Source organism: Dipodomys spectabilis, unplaced genomic scaffold, assembly GCF_019054845.1.
Source record: "Dipodomys spectabilis isolate Male_0828 unplaced genomic scaffold, ASM1905484v1 ptg000494l, whole genome shotgun sequence".
NCBI lineage: Eukaryota > Metazoa > Chordata > Mammalia > Rodentia > Heteromyidae > Dipodomys > Dipodomys spectabilis.
The window spans coordinates 698,648-719,620 of NW_024871171.1; the positions used below are offsets into that span (position 1 = coordinate 698,648).

The 20,973-nt window shown below is 52.0% G+C and overlaps 1 protein-coding gene across 3 annotated transcripts in view; it reads left to right on the forward strand.

Moving 5' to 3' along the window:
- The first annotated feature begins 10,484 nt into the window (after positions 1 to 10,484).
- Glt1d1 (glycosyltransferase 1 domain containing 1) overlaps positions 10,485 to 20,973 on the forward strand; it is a 46,636-nt gene continuing 36,147 nt past the window's right edge. Inside the window, exons 1-3 of one of the 3 annotated variants that reach the window (XM_042669333.1) lie at positions 10,487 to 10,575; positions 15,062 to 15,210; positions 17,763 to 17,868. In XM_042669333.1, the coding sequence (XP_042525267.1) occupies positions 10,508 to 10,575; positions 15,062 to 15,210; positions 17,763 to 17,868 (323 nt within the window). In that variant the 5' untranslated portion in view covers positions 10,487 to 10,507. Of the gene's footprint in view, positions 10,576 to 13,916; positions 13,992 to 15,061; positions 15,211 to 17,762; positions 17,869 to 20,973 lie in introns of those variants that run through there. The other 2 variants (XM_042669334.1, XM_042669336.1) reach the window with 2 other exon arrangements.

A 20,973-nucleotide genomic window follows, 5' to 3' on the forward strand; every position in this document is an offset into this window, starting at 1 on the left:
CCGCCTCGGCCGCCCGGACGCGCTCCCGCAGGCCCCGCCGCCGCGGTCTCGCGAGACCGCTCCCTCCGCCCCTTCCCCGCCGCCCCTCCGCGACGCCCCATTGGGACGGGCTGCTGTCGCTCCTCCCCCGGGCGCTTCCTGTCCCGCCCCGGAAGCGTGGCGGAGCGGCCGGCCTCGGCTGCGTGCGGAGGAGCTGAGGGCCGGGTCCGCGCGCGCGGTGACCGCGGCCCAACGCTCGGGCGAGGACGCCGAGCACGCGGGGCGGCGCCCCCGGCCTGTCCCGCCCCCGGCCTGCCCCGCCCCCGGCCCTGCCCCGCCCCCGGCCTGCCCCGCCCCCGGCCTGCCCCGCCCCCGGCCTGTCCCGCCCCCGGCCTGCCCCGCCCCCGGCCCTGCCCCGCCCCCGGCCTGCCCCGCCCCCGGCCTGCCCCGCCCCCGGCCTGCCCCGCCCCCGGCCTGCCCCGCCCCCGGCCTGCCCCGGCTTGCCCCGCCCCCCGGCCTGCCCCGCCCCCCCGGCCTGCGCCGCCCCGGCCTGCCCCGCCCCCCGGCCTGCCCCGCCCCCGGCCTGCCCCGGCTTGCCCCGCCCCCCGGCCTGCCCCGCCCCCCGGCCTGCCCCGCCCCCGGCCTGTCCCGCCCCCGGCCTGCCCCGCCCCCGGCCCTGCCCCGCCCCCGGCCTGCCCCGCCCCCGGCCTGCCCCGCCCCCGGCCTGCCCCGGCTTGCCCCGCCCCCCGGCCTGCCCCGCCCCCCGGCCTGCCCCGCCCCCCCGGCCTGCGCCGCCCCGGCCTGCCCCGCCCCCCGGCCTGCCCCGCCCCCGGCCTGCCCCGGCTTGCCCCGCCCCCCGGCCTGCCCCGCCCCCCGGCCTGCCCCGCCCCCGGCCTGCCCCGGCTTGCCCCGCCCCCCGGCCTGCCCCGCCCCCCGGCCTGCGCCGCCCCCGGCCTGCCCCGCTCCCCGGCCTGCCCCGCCCCCCGGCCTGCGCCGCCCCGGCCTGCCCCGCCCCCCGGCCTGCCCCGCCCCGCACACGTGACCGGGGACGTCGCGGGACGGACGCGGCGCCGCGGCACGCGGCCGAACACCCGGACGACGCCTCGGCCGGGCCGGCCCTCCCCGCGCCGCGGCCGCGGGCCTCGCCCCGCGCTCAGCCCCGGCCGCCCCACGTGCCGCCCCGGGGCCTCGCGACGCCCGGCCGCTGACCGCGCCCTCGAAGGCCCCTCCGCGGTCCCAGCGCCCGAGCACCGCATCCCCGAGGACGTGCGGTGAGGCCGGGCCTCTGCCCTCGGAGCCCCCCTCCGCCCGCTGCGCGGCCTCCAGCCGGGCCTCCGCCCTCCGCCCGCTGCGCGGCCTCCAGCCGGGCCTCCGCCCTCGGAGCCCCCCCTCCGCCCGCTGCGCAGCCTCCAGGCCGGGCCGCCCCCGCGCGGCCTCCAGGCCGGGCCTCCGCCCGCTGCGCGGCCTCCAGGCCGGGCCTCCGCCAGTCTGGACTCGCCCCCAGGAAGGAGGCCGCCTTGGTGGTCAGCCCTGGGCGCCCCCAGCCCTGGCTCTCCTTGAGTTCCGGAGCTGTCATCGACTCAGTTTCTTCCAACGAGTGGCTCCGGCCCGCGGGTCTGACTGCAAACAGCCCGCACGGAATCAGAAAAGGGAAGCCAACCCAGCCCCAGCGGAGCCGGTCGGCCGAGGGTCTGGCCCTTTATCCCCAGGCCCAGCCAGCGCCCCACAGAGCTGCTCCTAGCGCGCATGAAGTCAGCTCTGTGACTGGTCAGAAAGTCAGGTCTTTGGTATGACTTTTTTCAAGCCCTCACTTAGTCGACCCTATGTGCAAAAACTTGGTGCCTCTTAGGTACTTCCCCCTCTGTGTTAATAAAAGCCCAGAAGGCCAAGGTTCACCCGCTCGCCCGCCCGCCGCGCCCTCCATCCGCCTCGGCGGCCCGGAGGGAAGCCAGAGCAGGGGAGAGTGAACTTCTGCTTCCCTCTCCTGCAAGAGGTGCTAGATATCAACACAGGCACAGCAGCCACACCTAACCCAGAGTTCCTTACGCGCAACCTAATCTATATGACAATCTATAAGGCACATAATCGGTAGTTATAAACGTATTTGAGTATTAGGTTGGCCCTTACAAGGAAAAATGGCAATGAGTATAATGAACAAGAACTGAAAGTCTGGTATAAAATAGCTCAGCTGTGTGAGGGAAGGATGAAGTGTTCAATTAGTTCTGTTGGAGTAAGTGACTAAGCATACGGAAGAAAGGGGCTTCAGATTTAGTACCAACATAAGTTGCAGATATATATTAAACCACATAGACCAAAAATAAATGCATTAGGACAAAAAATTGGCAAAAGAAAAAATCCTGAGAGGAATGCTTTATTAAGCCAAATAGGAAGCCATAAAGGAACAAGTTAATTGGCTGGACTACATAAAGTCTTAAAACTTACTTGTATAGGGCTGGGAAGGTGGCTCAGTGGTAGAGCGCTTGCCTTGCACGCTTGAGGCCCTGGGTTCGATTCCTCAGCACCGCATAAGCAAAAAGAAAAAAGCTGGAAGTGGCGCTGTGGCTCAAGTGGTAGAGCGCTAGCCTTGAGCTGAAGAGCTGAGGGACAGCACCCAGGCCCAGAGTTCAGGCCCCACTACCGGACCCCCCCCCCAAAAAAAAAAACTTGTGTACTAATAATTGCAGAGTCAAGGAAAGTGATTTAGGGGGTCACTGGAGGCCCAGGGTTTGATCATCTGCATAACAATAACACAAACTGAAAAATACATTGATAGGCATATGACAAAGTTAATGTCTTTGTTTTATAAAGAGTTCATAAGAATCTGTTTTTAATTTTTTTATTACTACTATCAAAGTGATGTACAGAGCGATTAGTTACTTAAGCCAGATAATGAATACATTTCTTTTGGGACAGTGTCTCCCCTCCATTCCCTCTGTTTTTCCCTCCCGTCCCCACCCACAAGCTATATAGTTCATTTTCAAGGTAGTATCCAGTGAGTACCACTGCATTTGTTCACCCTTTGTCCCTCTTTTTATTTTACTTGTTCTGAGATACTTTTACTATCAGTTCAGGCTAGCCATCAACCCAAGTCAACTCAAGATCCACATCTACACAGTGATCCTCCTGCCTCTGCCACCAAAGTGCTGGGTTTATAGCATGCACCACCATGACTGGTTCAGCTGAAAAATTCATATGGACATTATGAAAGTGTTGATGTCCCAGAAATAAGATGAGCACAGTAGACAGCCAGGCCCTTCAGTGCATACTGCTACACATCTCAGTATCTGTTTTCCCTATTGATAAAACTGCTCTTTCGGATTTTTCTTAGTTAATACAAGCTACTTGTGGCTTAGGTGGGACTGCCAGATAACCTGGTTCTGAAATGAGCCTGTAATCTAAGTCTACCCAATCAGCAGCATTTTATCTACCAAGCAAAAGAAAAAGGTTCAGAGCTAGGCACCGGTTCCACTTTGCTTAGGCCTACGCCCAAGGCTTATTCTAGAATGAGTAAGAAAAAGAGATTCTTCTTTTAGCTGTGTTTATAGAAAAATATAAGCCTAGAGTTGCCAGGAACCATTTTGTTTAAAAAAAAAAAAAAAAAGCAACTCAGAAGGCAGAAATGAGATTAAAAACTTTTTTTAAAAACTCAGCCTGTAAGCTGGGCACTGGTAGCTCATGCCTGTAATCGTAGCTACTCAGGAGACTGAGATCTGAGGATCATGGTTCAAAGCCAGCCCGGGCAGGAAAGTCCATGAAACTCATATCTCCAATAAACCACCAGAAAACTGGAAGTGACACTGTGGCTCAAGTGGTAGAGCACTAGCCTTGTGCTAAAGAGCTGAGAGACAGCGCCCAGGCCCAGAGTTCAAGCCCCATGACAAAAAAAAAAAACACCTCAGCCTTCTGGTCTTAGCAGAAAGTAGCAGTGTTCCTGACATTTCAGTTATAAGCCTGAGAATTCTCTTTTTGGTCATGCGAATGGAGATTTAACTGCAACGGAGTTAACCCCAACTAACTTAAGTAGTACAAACACAGACACAAAGGAATGCAGAAACAAGAAAGAATACAGATGTTCTCATGAAAAAAAAAGTCAGCTTATACCAGTAATTCTAAAATTCAAAAGGGGGCATGTTTTGTCACGACATGAAATTTGGTGGCAGCAACCTTTTGGGAGGTGAATGTGATCACAAGTGGTCCATGGAAAGGTAAACTCATGTACCATTTCTGAAGGACAAATACTGCTGTGGAAACTATGTTGGTCCACAATTGATGCAGTTCTACTGTAGGAATTGAAAAATGTTTACTGCAACATTGCTAAAATAAACAGCAAAATGCTTAGAAACAGCACAAGGTCTACCTGGAAAGTGTTAATGGAATGATAAAGCATGCATACGCTGAGATGAGCTACTACGTCATTATTTACATGATTTGGTCCATGTAGGATTATGAAGTGAAAACCTCCTTGCAGAAGTTCTCTGTGGCAGCATAACAGATTGCACAACGCCTGCAGGTTAGAACAACATTGGTTATTAGCTCAAAGTTGTACAGGTCAAAAGTCCACACAGAGCCACAATTGGCCTCTTTCCTAGTGGTCTCAGAGGTGAGTGGATAGACACTTGGCCTGGAGCTCAGGGTTCTAGTCCCACTGCTGAGGCCCTGGTGGCATACACCAACTTGTGTTGAACTGCCCATTTCCTTGCTGCCCATCAGCTGGGGGCTCTCTTCAGCTCCTAGCACCTGCCGGCATTTCTTGCAACATGGCACCACCACGGGGAAAGCTGGCAACAGAGAACTTACCACGGCCCCCACTCATCACATCAGGAAATGCTCAGTCTCTTCATTATTACTTACCTCTCTCTTTGAGATAGAGTCTCTGCGTAGCCCTGGAATTCAAAATTCTCCTTCATCTTCCCAAGTGCTTGGAATACAAGCAAGGGTCCTGCAACTGCCACACCCAGCTCACCCAATGCTCACTGCCTTTAAAGGGACAGTCACCAGCTAAGACTCGCCTGGAATTACCTTCCTATCCAGAGGGACCAAATCACAGCTGCAAGTTCTCTTCCGAGGAGCTCTCAAAATGGTGTTGATTGAATAGCCAGGAGAGCAAGTGAGTACGCCTCATAGCTGTGGACATGCAAGGGTCTTGCCTGTCACAGTAATTGAGAAAAAGAGCATACTGCCAGCAAAAAGAAACAAGAGAGTTCCTATTTCTTCTATTTCTTTCTTTCTTTTTATTTTGGGGGGGGGGGGTCCGGTCATGGGCCTGAACTCTGGGCCTGGGCGCTGTCCCTCAGCTCTTCAGCTCAAGGCTAGCCCTCTACCACTTGAGCCACAGCACCACTTCCGGCTTTTTTCTTTTTGCTTATGTGGTGCTGAGGAATTGAACCCAGGGCCTCATGCATGCAAGGCAAGCGCTCTACCACTGAGCCACCCCCCAGCCCCCAGCCCTGCTACTTCTTGTAACAATAATAACAGAGAGCAAAAAGAGCAAAAAATTAGCAACAAAAATATTCCCCTGAGGGGAACCAGAGAAAGCCAATGTAAGAATACATCGCCTGGGCTGGGAAGGTGGCTCAGTGGTAGAGCACTCGCCTCACATGCATGAGGCCCTGGGTTCAATTCCTCAGTACCACATAACAGAAAAAGCAGGAAGTGGCTCTGTGGCTCAAGTGGTAGAGCGCTAGCCTTGAGCTGAAGATCTGAGGGACAGCACCCAGGCCCAGAGTTCAAGCTCCACAACCGACAAAAAAAAAAAAAATACATCACCTTGGGGGGAAGTTCTAGGTCTCCTGGGTCTCAGGCACTCCAGCTGAGGCTGGTGGGGATTCAGTGAGGAACAGAGTGCTGGAGCAACATTATAGACAGCAAGCGCCTCATAAGCGGATCAAGCAGCCTGGCTCGTTTCCATCCGAGAAGTCTAGAAAACATGGAATATTGATACCGCTTGTCTCAGGGCTGTGGGACTTTTACAGTTCTTTTTTTGTTTATTCACAGGCAGGGATGAGAATCTTTGGGAAGCACGTCAGCATGCTGAGAAGTTAAAATCAGCTCTGCCCAGTGCTTAGAGGGCCTGATTTCCTGCGGAGGCTCGGAGGAAGAATGCTTCTGATGGATTTCAGCCTGTTAGTGAAGCCACCCTCCTTCACAGAAGGTAGACTGAGGCTGCTTCTTTCTTTCCCTTTGGTCATTGCTAAATGCTGTGAAGGAAAGTCAGGGACAGGAAACAAAACCACACAAACCACAGTGTCACACATTTCCCCTCTTCCTGTTTTTCTGTCCCTCCCTCTCTGCCACTGGCAAACATGTATGCATATGGACATGTATGAGCACAGGTATACCCAGCACTCACTGTAGAAGCACTTTAAGGAACACTGAAAGCACAAAGACCAAAACCTTCCATAAAAACAGACACAGGGTGCTCCGCTACTGACTACCATGAGGATAAAGATGCCGAGTGCTGATTTTTACAGAGCCCCCCCCCCCCGAAGCCAGTGTGCCATGGGGTTCCCCCTTGAAATGTACAGGGGGGACAGTAATGCTTCGTTCGTCCTTGTGCTAGGAGCCACCACTGGCTTTATGTGCATTTCATGGCCTCCTATTGGGAATGTCTGAAGCAGTCCCACAAGAGGTGCCCTGTTTTCTGTCTTTGTCACCCTTCTTCCTCCTCGCCAGTAATTTTGTATAGATACCTCATGATAATGTATTTGCTTCAGTAATTATGTCTAGGTACCCCATGATGACATACTTGCCTCTGTGCCCTTTTATATTACTTGCTTGGGAGAATCATGAAAGACTTCATCAAAATGAGCTAATTAACTATGATGTTTATGGTTTTCTCATTTTACAAATGAGTAAACCGAAGCAGTGAATATATAAAGAAATGGGTCCCAAAAGATACATCAGACATCTCTCTCCTGAGAGATCAGGTGTATTCCAGGAAAGTCAAGTGTGAGTTCCCATTCCAGCAAAGCATCTCACAGCCCTGGAATGCATGGTGCTGTCTCCAGCCTGGAGTCTGGGCGCCTCAGAAGGTGGAGATTGGGGGACCATGGTTTGAGGCCAGCTGGCATAAAAGCTCTTGAGACTCCCATTTCAACTAGTGGCTGGGTGCAGTGGCACGTGCCTGTCATCCCTGGCAACGGGAAAGAATAAGTAGGAAGTTCAAAGCTCAAGCCAGCCTTGGCAAAAAGCAAGATCCTACCTCAAAAATAACTAATGTCTACAGGGGCTCCAGGCGTGACTGGTGGTAGAGATTACCTGCCTCATATGTGTAGGCCCTGAGTTTTCCACATAGTGCTAACCAATTTTAAAAAAAACAACATAGCCACACACATACAATGACTTGGTTGAGTCTGGCAAGTGTTTACTGAGCGCCTTGGCAGCACCCATGTCCTCTCTGGAGAGTGGGGAGTCAGGATGCTGTAGGGGCAAGGGCCGAGGACTCCACCAGAGCAGCAGACCGGAGCCAGGATGTGGGAAGGGCATGGAGAGCACAGGGAGAAGGAAGGCTGAGAACAGTCCAGATGGGGAGCTGGGAGCCTCCCAAGGGCAGGCGTGTCTGTGGTAGGGTAGTGTATGGAAGGCTGAAGGCCCAGAAAGAGATATGCCCACATCCTAATCTTCGGGCCCCAGGAGCATGACAGTCTCGTTCCATTTGTGCTGCTAAACAAAATACCGTCTCATGTCCTCTCAGCCCAGGAGTGGGTCAGACACCGGGTGTGTGTGGCCCGCTGTGTTGGTCAGCCTTCAGATACAAGAGCCAGATCCTCAGCCTGTCTCCACTTGGGTGCAAAATCTGCTGGTTCTGTTTCTCTGGAGACCCCTGAGCAAGGCCGGCAGCTGTTGACATTTTAGAAGGACAGTGCTCTGGGCAGGGCTGTCCATCACACTATAACGTGTTAGACCTGCCTGGCCTCATAAAATACTGAGAGCTTTCCTTAATCACGCTGACGGCAAATTCCCTCTACATCCCCACATTTCCCAAAGTCCTCTCAGAGCAGTTCTGTGTCTGTTTCAACAACTCATGAGCTGTCGAGGGACTGAAAAGAGAAACATCACAGGCAGGCAAATATTATCTGACAGGATTAAAATCACAGAGACGAGCCTGCTTATCAGGAAACTGGAAAGTGAGGGAGATGAGCATGGTCCAGCTGCCTTTTAGAGAGAAGTGAGTGAATCTAATTGTTCTACAAAGGCAGTGTGAACCTCTTTCCTGCTCCCTGCCGTAAGGAGCGGGCCACACGTCTGAGGTCCTGCTGAGGAGGGCTAGTGGTGGTGCTAGGGCGACTTCCCTTGGAAGTTCTTAGGAGTATTTTGGGGGTGAGGTCAGTTTCAGGAGTTATGAGTCAAACCTGTCAGGCATCACTGCCTTTATGTATCTTTGTAAAGTTCTTACCAACCCTGACACTCCCTGTCCTGGTTGGTTGGATGGACTTGTTCCCAGAGTCCATCTGGGAACATGGGCTCCACTTTCAGATGCTTCCTGCCTCTCACTACAATCCCCACAGCTCTTCCCAGACAAAGCCGGCCCAGCTAAACACCTCCAGATTGCATCCTGTGAAAGAATAATTCAGGCCGGGTACTGGTGGCTCACGCCTGTAATCCTAGCTACTCAGGAGGTTGAGATCTAAGGATCATGGTTCAAAGCCAGCCTGGGCAGGAAAGTCTATGAGACTCTTTATTTCCAATGAACCACTCACATAACTGGAAGTGGAGTTGTGGCTCAAGTGGTATGCTCACCTTGAGCTGAAGAGCTGAGGGACAGCGCCCAAGCCCAGAGTTCAAACCCCATGACAGACAGAAAAAAAAAACAACAGGCAAGACACCAGAGTAGTAAGAGTTTATTAGGAAAGAAAGATGTCAGAGCAAAATTACATGGCATGGTGCTGTGGGAAGATGGCCCAGTTAGAGGTGGGCTCTCCCCAAGAAGCTTTCACAGTTGAGGGGAGCAATCATTCTTATGATTTCTCTGGCTCTAAGGGTCAGCCTGATCATTATAGTGGTCCCCACTGGGGTGATCTGTCCTGATCATTATAGACAGTGATCCCCACTGGGGTGATTTGTCCTGATCATTATAGACAGTGATCCCACTGGGGTGATCTGTCCTGATCATTATAGACAGTGATCCCCACTGGGGTGATCTGTCCTGATCATTATAGACAGTGATCCCACTGGGGTGATCTGTCCACATCATTATAGACAGTGATCCCACTGGGGTGATCTGTCCACATCATTATAGACAGTGGTCCCACTGGGGTGATCTGTCCCCATCATTATAGACAGTGCTCCCACTGGGGTGATCTGTCCCGATCATTATAGACAGTGATCCCACTGGGGTGATCTGTCCCGATCATTATAGACAGTGGTCCCACTGGGGTGATCTGTCCTGATCATTATAGACAGTGATCCCACTAGGGTGATCTGTCCTGATCATTATAGACAGTGGTCCCACTGGGGTGATCTGTCCTGATCATTATAGACAGTGATCCCACTGGGGTGATCTGTCCTGATCATTATAGACAGTGGTCCCACTGGGGTGATCTGTCCTGATCATTATAGACAGTGATCCCACTGGGGTGATCTGTCCTGATCATTATAGACAGTGGTCCCACTGGGGTGATCTGTCCTGATCATTATAGACAGTGGTCCCACTGGGGTGATCTGTCCTGATCATTATAGACAGTGATCCCACTGGGGTGATCTGTCCACATCATTATAGACAGTGATCCCACTGGGGTGATCTGTCCTGATCATTATAGACAGTGATCCCACTAGGGTGATCTGTCCCCATCATTATAGACAGTGATCCCCCTGGGGTGATCTGTCCCCATCATTATAGACAGTGATCCCACTGGGGTGATCTGTCCACATCATTATAGACAGTGATCCCCCTGGGGTGATCTGTCCACATCATTATAGACAGTGATCCCACGGGGGTGATCTGTCCCCATCATTATAGACAGTGGTCCCACTGGGGTGATCTGTCCTGATCATTATAGACAGTGATCCCACTGGGGTGATCTGTCCCATCACTGGTTGTCCTGACCCACAGAGGTCTCCGATGACCAGACGAGGGTGTGGAGGTCTTTGGGGCTGCGCCCCGGGCCAGGCTGGGACTCAGGTGCTGGGGACCTTGCCATCCCAGGCTCCACCTGGGGCGTCCTCTGCGCGTCCCCGCATCTGGCTGGGGGACAGGACCTGGGGCCCGGCCGGGGCCCTCCCGTCATGTGGCCAGGCCGGTCTCCCTGGAGGCCACGCGTGTCACCCCCTCCCCCCACCCCGCCCCGTGCACCCCCCTCGTGCCGAAACTCTGCGGACCCGAGGCCCCGCCCAGCCCCACCCCACCCTCCCTCCCCACCGTCCGCCCTCCTCCCCTCCCCCGTCCTCTCCCCTCCCTGCCCTCCCCTGCCCTCCCCTCCCCGGCCGCTCCCGGGGCGACTCCCCCTCCCCGCGGGCGCGAGCGCGGCCTGCGGAGCGGGCGGCGGGGCCGGGCGGACGCCCGGTCGATGGCCCGGGCGGCGGCGGCGCCATGCGGCTCCTGTTCCTGGCGGTGCTTCGGCCGCACACCGGCAACGCCGTCACGGCCCAGCGTGTCCGGTAGGCGCGGGGCGCGCGGGGCCGGGCGCGGGGCGGAACGGACCCGGCGCGGGCGGGCGGGCGGCGGGGCCGCGGATCCCCCGCACGTGCGCGAGCCCGCGGGCTCCCGGGCTCGGCTGGGTGGGAGCCGGGTCCTGATGCTGCGCGGCCTCCGGAGCCGCCCGGCGCCGCGCCCGCCCGCCCGCGCGCCTCCCGGCGCCTGCGGGGCGGGGCCGGGCGCACGAGGCGGGGGCCGGGGACCCGTCCCCCCGCGAGCCTGGGTCCCGGCCAGCCCGGGCCTACTTAGCCGGCGGGGAACGACCTGATCAGGTGCCCAGGGGAAGCTGGCCGGGGCCTCTCCACGCACCGCCTTGCCGCATGCGTTTCCCAACCGCTTCCCCTCCGCCGCTCCGAGGCCTCACTCGCGGTCAGGGCTTGCAGCCGGCCTCGCCAGCCCGCAGGCCCCCCCAGTCACGGAGAGGACCAGGGAGACACGTCCCTCCCGTAGGGCTCTCCCAGGGCCCCCGTCAGGAGCCCAGGGACGTCTGTCTCATTCACTCTGTGCTCAGAAGTTGGACAGAGGCACTCGGAGGAGGAGGCTTAATTCCAGGTGTGCTGTGTACTGGCATGCACCATGCTGGTATGTACTGTGTACTGGTACCACTAATTCCAGGTGTACCATGTACTGGTTTGTAGGTACTGGCATGTACTATGTACTGGTACTAATAAGAAAACATTAAACATTGCAAGCTGGGCTTTTTTTTTTTTTTTGGTCTTGGGGCTTGAACTCTGGGTCTGGGCTGTGCCTGAGCTTCTTTGGTTCAAGGCTAGCACTTTGCCACTTGAGCCACAGCCTCACTTCCAGCTGTTTATGAGTAGTATATTGGAGATAAGAGTCTTAAAGACATTCCTGCCTGGTCTGGCTTCTACCACCATCCTCAGATGTCAGCCTCCTGAGTAGCTAGGATTATAGGTGTGAGCCATCAACACTCAGCAACAAGCTGATTTTCATTTCCCAAAATGAAGACCAGAGTCTCCTTACCCAGTAGAATGGAGTGGGCGAATTAGGTGAGATTGGATTTAAAGAGCAGAAATGGTGCTGAGCACTGGTAGCTCACGCCTGTAATCCTAACTACCCAGGAGGCTGAGATCTGAGGATTATGGTTCTAAGCCAGCTGGGGCAGGAAAGTTTGTGAGACTCTTATCTCCAAAGAACCATCAGAAAACTAGAAATGGCACTGTGGTTCAAGTTGTAGAGCGCTCACCTTGAACTGAAGAGCCCAGGCCCGGATTTCAAGCCCCATGTGACTGACCAAAAAAAAAAAAAAAAAAGAGCAAAAATGGTTCTATTCTGGAACACCCAAATCTGTCATTGCAGCTTTACACCATGCCAGGTAAGGTAGTGGTCTGTCAGTCCAGACACCCAGGAGGCCAAGGCGAAGAGTCCCCTGAGCCCCCGAGTCCAAGGCCTCACCTTTGCATTTTGAGCAGAGTGTGGTCCGTAGAGCTCCTGGGGAACCCAGGACTGAGCTCCCTGGGTGTGGGAGCTCTCAGGAGGCTGGCGCAGTGCTGGGTGGAGGGATTCCTCCGAATTCCGGCCACCGCCTCCCAGAAGGCAGACTTTGGCTCCTGCAGTGTGTGTTCTGCCCTCTGGGCAATGGGAGCGGACAGAGCAACCGGAGAACCATAGCCCAGGGGGAGCAAGCTAGAGCAGGGAGATCAGGCAGAGAGAGAGGAGGAGCACTTTCCCTTTCTGCTCAGCTAATTTCTTCATTTTCTGATACGTACTGGGGTTTGAATTCAGTGGCCCACAGTCGCCAGGCAGGTGCTGTACCCCGTTTCCCATCCCTTTTGTGCTTGCATTGTTTTTTCCCTTTGTGGTCTTGTATTTTTGCCTGGGACTGACCTTGTGCTGGGATCCTACTTCACCTGAATCTGAGACCGCAGGTGCCAGTCCTGGAGCTTGAACTCAGAGTCTAGGCCTAGGATTACAGGCTTGGGCCTGGCATGAGCTGGGTTTAGGATCTCAACCTTCAGTCCTCCTCATCACTGCCTGCTGAGTAGCTGGGATTATGGCAGTTTAGCTATTTTCTGTTAGGGAGAAACAAACCACGGAAGTTTTAAAGTGTTTTGGTGTTTCTTCAGAAAAGTATGTGTCCGCTTTTTGTCTCTGTGACAGAAAACCTAGGAGAAGTCAACCTAAAGCAGCCAAGGTTTCTTTTTATTCCAGGCCTTCAAGTATTCAGTCCATAATCCTTCATTTTTGTGGGAGATGTTTTTATTCCCCCTTCCTCAAAAAAGGTTTTCTTTAGAAGAATAAAAAAAGCCATCAGAATTCCTTGGGCATAATAAGTGCTCTGAGAATTTATTAGTAGAGTTGAATTATGACTTGACATAAGGAATAAAGGCAGAGCAATTTAAAGGTGTTATAAGTCAACTAGACACGAGGGTAAAATTTTGGTCCACAGAGTATTAAGATTAAAATTTTTTTATTTAGAATATTTATGAGATCATAAAGGGAGGTGCTGAAATGCTGTCTAAAATAGGCTTAATGGATGAGAACGGGTCATTACTGTGTATCTCATTATCCATACTAACGGCCTTCTTCGCCGGGCTCTTCCGTATTGATCCTGCAGAACTCATCAATCTCTCAGGAACAGACTCTCTTACGTGGACTCCAAACTCTTTTCCATGTGTCACTGCATTTCCCCAGCCTCCTGTTTCTTAGTACTTGATGAAGATGGAACAGCCTTTTTTTTACCTGTGTTCAGAAGTGTGTGGGACCCTTCCTTTTTGTGTGATGGAATCTTTAGGCGGAAGTGAGCTGTAGGACCGGGGGCTTCTCTCTTACTGCTTGTCTGGCCGGGGAGCGGGGATGGGGGTCAGTGATGGACCATGGCTGAGTCAGCCGCAACCATGCAGTAGTGGAGTCGGGATGTACGGTGGGCTTCAGTGCAGCACTAGCTGACTTAAGAGCTCCACCTCCGTTTCTCTTCGTTTTCAGAATTTACATTACAGAAGGGAAGCATTTGAGTGTAAATTTGGGGAAGGGGTGTCACCATCCACCCCAGAAGGAGATAGAGCTTGGGGACTGGAGTCATCCCAAGGCCTTTGTTCCAATGCGGCCGCTACCCCTTGGGTGTGACATCATTTGTTCTGGTCCATTCCTGGTTGTCATCATGCGATCCTAGCAGTCTTAGGATCCAGGACCACAGGGAGGGATGGCTCCCGCTGGCAGGCTCCAGGCGGGCAGAGTGCATGCATGTGCTTTCTGGCCTTGCTTCCTCTTAGAATGTCACCAGCTGTCCATCCCCAGGGCTCTGCCTCGACTGCATGTTCTCAACCGCCCAGAAGCCCCTGCTGCAAACACCACTGATGAACTGTCCTTGGTCTTCATGACTCGCAGTGAAGATGAAGTTTCTACACCTGAGTCCAGGGTGTGGGGTGTGTGTATGGGGGGTGCCACTTCCATCACAACCACATACTGTATGATTTTATGCACCATTGTCCATTAATTCAAGCTAGCTAATCCATCGAATGGCCAGCTAAGGATATAACTACTTCATTGCCAACATTTTTCTTAAAAAGACTTCGTTGGACTTGAATTTTGTACTATCAAACTGTCTAGATGATTGAAGAGATTTGTAAGGGTTATCTTAAGCAGACTTGATGATCATTTATTTGCTGATTTTGAAACCAGAGCCCCGAGTGGTTGTGGGACTCTGGCCCTGATAGAAATGATGGGATGGGCTGGGAGCCAGTGGAGGTGTCACAGAGGAAGTTCAGAGCTGTGTGGTTGGAGCAGGAGGAGCTGTGATGTGTGAGGAGAGGCGTGTTAGAGGGCGCTGTGCTGCGGCAGGAGGCGGGGCTGGCGCTCTGGGTGGCAGGAGCAGCTGCTGGAGGGGCAGGCCTTGCTGTGTCAGCCTTGGGCATGGATTCTGTGTCAGGGCTGTGCTCAGCTATTTGTTATTTCTGCAGGTAGGGCAGACGGGCTCCGTTCTCATGTTCAGAGGGTCTGGGAACAGCTGTACTCAAGTTTCACCAGGGCAAAGTCCTAGTTCCCCGTGTTTTATTTATTTGCTCATGTAATTACTTAGGCAGTACTCAAGTTTGAACTGAGTCTCACACTTTTGAAGTCCTTTGAAAGAAGTATCAGAGTCCTGAGGAGAAGCTTTAGTCCACCGTCAGTGCTGGGACGGGAAGGAGCAAGCAGGGAGGTGGAATGGAACAGGAGAATGACGCTTCTGGTGGAGCACGTGCCACTGCAGATGGCAGGATACCAGACCAGCCTCAACTGGGTTCGGTGCTCGGGCCCTGGTCCCAGACACTGCGCAGGCCTGGGCGGCTGCGTGTGTGCGGCCATTGTCACCAGTGACAGCCGTCCGTGGGTGAGGGCAGACTGCATGGACAGGGTGGCTGGTGAGCAGTGTGTTGGTGGAATTGATTAAGCCCTCGTCTCACCAGCGTTTCTCCGCCCCCTTCCTCCCTTCCTCTGCGAGTGATACAGGGACCACCTAGAGGCTGCGGGACACGTGTGCATTCTGAGAGATGCCTTTGACTTTGAGAGCCCTTCCGACATCGCCGACCTCATCACGGCCGAGAACTTGGACGCAGCGCTGGCTCTCCATCTCTACAGGGGAGGAAGGCTTCTGCAAGGTGAGCCCTTGCTCTTCCAAATGCAGAAAGCCCGCCACAGCTGCGATGGACTGAGGACCCAGACTTGGTGCCCCGATGACCCAGCACATGGATGGAAGGCAGTCCCTGTCACCATGGATAGATAGCAAAGCTTTTGAAGTAGATGGAGGGTATTTTCCTGAATTTTTCAACGTCTTAAAAAGACTTTCAGTATAGACCTTCCAAAAGTTAAACATAGGACTAGTTTTCAAACGTAAGAATCGTTTCTCTTCTACATATTAATTAATGAGGAAATTATGGCGATAGTAACGTTGGAGATGTGCTGTTTTCCGGTTCACTTTCTGTGTCTAAATACAGACTTTCCCTGTGTCATAGTCACACCACGTGCTGTGCAGGTGGCCTGAATGCAGCTTTATACGTTATTCTTAGTGCTCCTGCCTTCTGACAGCCACGTGAGATTGGAGGTGGAATTTTCCACTTGGGGCTTCATGCCAGCTCCACGTGTTTGAGACTTTGGACCGTTTCTTGGTTTCACCTTTTTGGATGAGGCAGGCTCAACCTACACTCCACTGCAAGAAGCCCCAGGACTGCCTGAAGGCCCTGGCTGGCCCGTCCCAAGCAGCGCTGCAGTCCCTTTATCCCCTGCATCGAGCGAGATCTTGCGCACACGTTCCTAGGTTAAGTGCAGGAATGGAGGACTGTGCAGGTTTTGTCTTGAGTGTCACCGACAGACTGCCGTCTGCACAGGTCCCTGTGGTTCAGGCTGCACTAGCTGATGAGCAGGACCTGTTCCCCTCATTGTGCTGGGATTGCTGTAGTTTTCCCCCAGTTTTACCATTCTTGACCTCTGCTTCAAATAAACACAGACACCCCATATTCAGTTGAGGTCCTCCAAGAGTTGGGAAGAAAGGAAACCCTCCTCTAAACCTGTCACGCAGACAGTCAGTGCTGTTGCTCTGCCTAACAAGCACCTGAGCTGCAGCATTTCTACTCTTGCTACCTTCGGTTTAACTTTCACTTGTTTATTTCTGGGGGTTTCTCTATGGATATTCAACAAGCCTGAGACTTGGCTTTTTAAAAAAGTCAAGCAATGTGGCCTGACCTATGGAAAGTGTGGTCAGGAGGACAGGAAAAATCTCACATTACAGTGTACTCCAAGCCCAAGCCCATCTGTGCCCTGAGATGAGCTACTCCAATGCACCATCTCCACACATTACCATGATGCTACCTAGTACTGAAGATACTAAGATGCACTTCACTGTTAACTAATTAAGATGTGTTACTCTGTAACTAGTGAAGACAGCACTACACCTAAAATTTGCTACACATTACTGACCAAAGTGCTGCACTATTACAAAGATCCACCACATTGTTACTGAGGTATGCTACAGGTTTACCCAGGCACGCTGCATTGTTACTAAGATACTCAACACTGCTGTACTAAGCTACGCTACACCATGACTAAATGTGCCACATTGTCCCTTGATAATGTGAGGCTGGCCAGGTGTGTTTTTATGAAGCCTTCCCCTCTTCAGTTCAGAATGTGCTTTAGGTCTGAATGTAATAAGGAAGCAGATGGGTCAGCTGACTGAGTAAGAACAAGTTCAACCTCATGGTCTAGCTATGTCTCTATTAGGTAGAAATAAGACCTCTCCTCTCTTCTCCGTCCCCTCTCTGCTCCTCTCCCCTCCCTTCTCTTCCTCTCCCTTCCCCACCCTTCTCTCCTCCTCCCCTCTTCTCTCCCCCTTTCCAGGCTCTCCTAATCTATCTATGATTTCTCACTCTGTGTGCTGTACATACCTGGAAGACTCTGGCAGGATCTCCTCTCGTATCTGTCCCCTCTTGGCTGACAGATGACATGATAATAAACAGCAGCACTAAATTTGGAGGCCCTTTTTCTGACACAAACCTCCATGAGTGCAAATTAATGAAATAAGTGTGGCTTTGACAGATGATGATTTTCCCCTTGTTAAAAGCAGCAGGGGCTGGGAAATGGCTCAGTGGTAAAGCGCTTGCCTTGTATGCATGAGGCCCTGGGTTCCATTCCTCAGCACCACATACACAGAAAAGGCTGGAAGTGGCACTGTGGCTCAAGTGGTAGAGTGCTAGCCTCGAGCTGAAGAGCTGAGGGACAGCACCTAGACCCAGAGTTCAGGCTCCACGACTGACCAAAAAAAAAAAAAGTTAAAGCAAATTTAATTGGAAAAATAGTCCTGACAATGGTGGTAGGTGTCTCCTTGATTAATCTCAGCATTAGCTGTTTTCATTTTGTTTTGGTTTTTCAAACAATACTACCTGCTCTACTACTCAGGAGAGTTAGGGTAATGTCAGGTTAACAACAGAACACAAGTAGGTGTGATGGTGTACTTCTGTAATCCCAGCATTCAGAAGGCAAAGGAAGAGGCCATCCCACATTACGCTGCGAGACTCCATCTCCAGAAACACTGAGCACTAAGCTCCACGGCACACAGCTGTGGTGTGTTGGGAGCTCCAGCTTTTAAGCCTTTGCTTGAGCTAGGCTGGTGAGGAGATTCCAGAGTTGACCTCTGCTCTCGAATGTCATCACTTTGTAGGTCATCACATTCCCTTTGGGATCATCTTCGGAGGGACTGATTTAAATGAAGATGCCAACCATGAATTAAAAAATGAAGTAATGGGGAAAGTTCTTGAGGAAGCCAGGTAAGACCCAAGTCTTAAATCAAAAGCCAGAGCCATTTGGAAGAGGTGCAAGCAACAGACTTTGAAAGAGTTGTTTGGGAGGTTCATATTTTACCTCATAAAATGGATTTCATTTGACCCAGTTTTATTTTGCTCACTCTTGGTGGGGGTGGGGTATCTCCCAGGGTTAAAGACAAAGTTTGTGGTCTTGTAAGCAAGAACGACACGGGCAAACTCCAGCTTTGTGAGCACACAGGTTAGGACCTGGGGCTCGGGTTCACTAGGTTGCTGTTGTTGGCGTGGCCCTGGTCTGCAGAGCTCTCCCAGCTCTGTATCTGCAAGAGGGGTGCTCAGCAAGTATAGAGCCGCTCGCTCACTCCTCTGATTACTTAAGGCTCCCAGCTATCCAGGGACCACAGCTGCCCTGTCACGAGTACTGCCCTGCCTGCGGTGGCTAGCCTCTCTCAGATGCCACTCCTCATTTAGAGCAGCAACCCCTGAGATTGTAGGGCTGCCACGTAAATCCTGCCTCCAGATGCCAGCCGCAGGCAGCACTCTCCAGACACTGCACGGCCTCATGGGCCTCTAGGCCTTGCTGAGCACTGGGTGGGGTGCTTCTAACCCCAGCCCAGAATCCCTTACAGATCTGTGCTCCCTACAGGCTGTGTCAGCCTAGAGCAGACACTGCGGCTGAGTGCCAGGTCATTGGCCTTCACACGGTCTCAGGTGGTCTTTCCTCAGACGGAGGCTCTGGTGAGCCCGAGTCAGCATAATGAGGAAGGCCCCCTCCCCAAGCCCCATCAAGACAGTGACTGTGAGGAGCCGGCCCGCTGAGTCAGCCTTTCCTATCTCTGTGTCCACCTTCCTCTGCTCAGCTACCTGCAGTAGCCGTCACTGTAACCTGGGTCTAGAATTTCCTAAAAGCTGCTAAGGTCTTGGAACTAAACTAGTTGCTATCCTGTCTTCAACAAGGTGTACTAAAAAAAAAGACAAACAAACATACTCATTCAACATTCTGGAGAACATTCGAAGTTTTGGTAGGAAAAATAAAAAGGCCTCCATTTTCTTTGTGTAACAAATTCAACAATAAAAATGGAGAAAATGGCGATAGTAATCCAAATCCTCTCCACTTGTGTGGGGAAAGAGGAAATTAGAATGGAATGCAGTAGAGGTGATGTGTGTCAAAATGAAGGACCTGACTAGTGCTGAGTTTTCTGCAGGTGTGCGGGGCGTTGGAGCCCTCGGACCATCTCGGCAGGCACTGGCTGAGCAACTTGAACTTTTTCTAGGTGCCCAGGTGTGTTGACTGAACATCCTTTCTTTTTTTTTTTTCTTGGAGAAAACATTTATTACAGAAGGAAAGTTGGAATCTGACACTACTCACTTCTGAAACCAAAAAACAAAATGATGAGTGGCCTAGGTCAGAACAATTTAACATTCTTCCCAGGAGGCTCAGTCGAAGTATTCTTTTCATTAAAGTTTATAAAATTGTAGCAACAACAACAAAAACTAGCATTTCCAGAAACATAGATGTCATTATACATTAGCTACTCAGATGCCCTTGTAGAAAAAGAACCTGGTATGCAACAGACAAAAACAAAGTAATATTGTAGAAGGCAACCCTCAGATCCTCAGTCCTCAATCGGAGCCCCTCAGATCTGGATTACAGGCATGAGCCACCAGCATCCAGCTTAATGGCCTGGATTATTAACACATTTATCACACCTTATTATTCACAGTAATGGTTTTAATATTGTATGCTTTCTTTGTTGTAGTATACAATGTACATGTGTGAAAATTGAACTGGGTAGCTTGAGGGGATGGGGTGGGGCTGAGAGAGAGGAGAGTGATAGAAGGGGTTTCATTTATTTAGAAAGAAAAAAAGAAGAAAGAAGGAAGGACATTAAGCTGTAGCTATTTATTTTACTGTAGCGTCTTCTCATTCCTGACGTATATATTTCATATTTGCCTAATGACTCAGAATTCAAATTCAGATGAACTTCTCTACGGTCACATTTACAGCCGTTTAGCCCTAGTAAGACGTCTTAGAACACTGCGCTATGGTTTATTGCTAAGAGGTAGGAGGTGTGAACATCCTTTCTTTGAGTCGCTGTAAAAAGAGAATAAAACCAGGTGCTACATTTCTAGTGCAATAAATCACCAGCCACCTTCCCCGGCAGGCACTGGCAGGGGAGGGAGCCCCTCCATCTCGGGGTAACTCCAGGGAGGGGGCTCCAGGCTGGCTTGGGTCATCTGTGGTGCTTTCTCATGTAATACGGGTGTTGGACTCTCACCTGTCAATGCTAGGATGACAGGGTCACGTCAGGTTTCATGACCTTCATTCTTTCAGTATTTCCTGAACACAAATACCGTGGAAATACGACATTTCAGAAGTGGAGGCACATGTGCTCTGTGTGGGTGTGTGTGTGCACGTGTGCACACTACAATGGACAAAGGCACCTTGGCATTACCTTGGAAGGTAATCCGACATTTCAACTTTCCTTAGCGTTGTTCTTACATTCTGAAAATTCATTGCCTTTGCATTCACGTGGTTTGTAATACACGGTCTCATGGACGGAAAGTAATTCTGTTTACTAGAAACAGCATTGAACGAGTCTGCTTTCTACTGTTTCCATTTGTATTATTCATTGCATTGGTATTAAAACAAGTATTGATTTTTATTTGGAGGTATCGATCGAGGTTAGTAGGCAAGAAAGTTGCATGAATCATAGATTTCTTGTCCAACACAATAGAACACACTTTCTATTAGATAAAGTATTTAATTTGTCTAGCTTTGCAATCAGCTTTTTTTTTTTTTTTTTTTTTTTGATTTTTGGTTGGTTGTAGGGCTTGAACTCAGGGCCCTGGGTGCTGTCCCTGAGCAGTTTCACGCAAGACTAGCGCTCTATTACTTTGAGCCATAGTACCACTCTGGTTTTCTGGTGGTTAATTGGAGATTAGAGACTCGCAGACTTTCCTCCCCAGGTTGGCTAAACCGCGATCCTCGGATCTCAGCCTCCTGAGTAGCTGGGATGACAGGCGTGAGCCACCAGCTCCTGGCTCAGTGTTCCTTTTGTAATCAAATGCATTTAAAAATGAGTGTATTTTTGATAGTTTATAATCTAA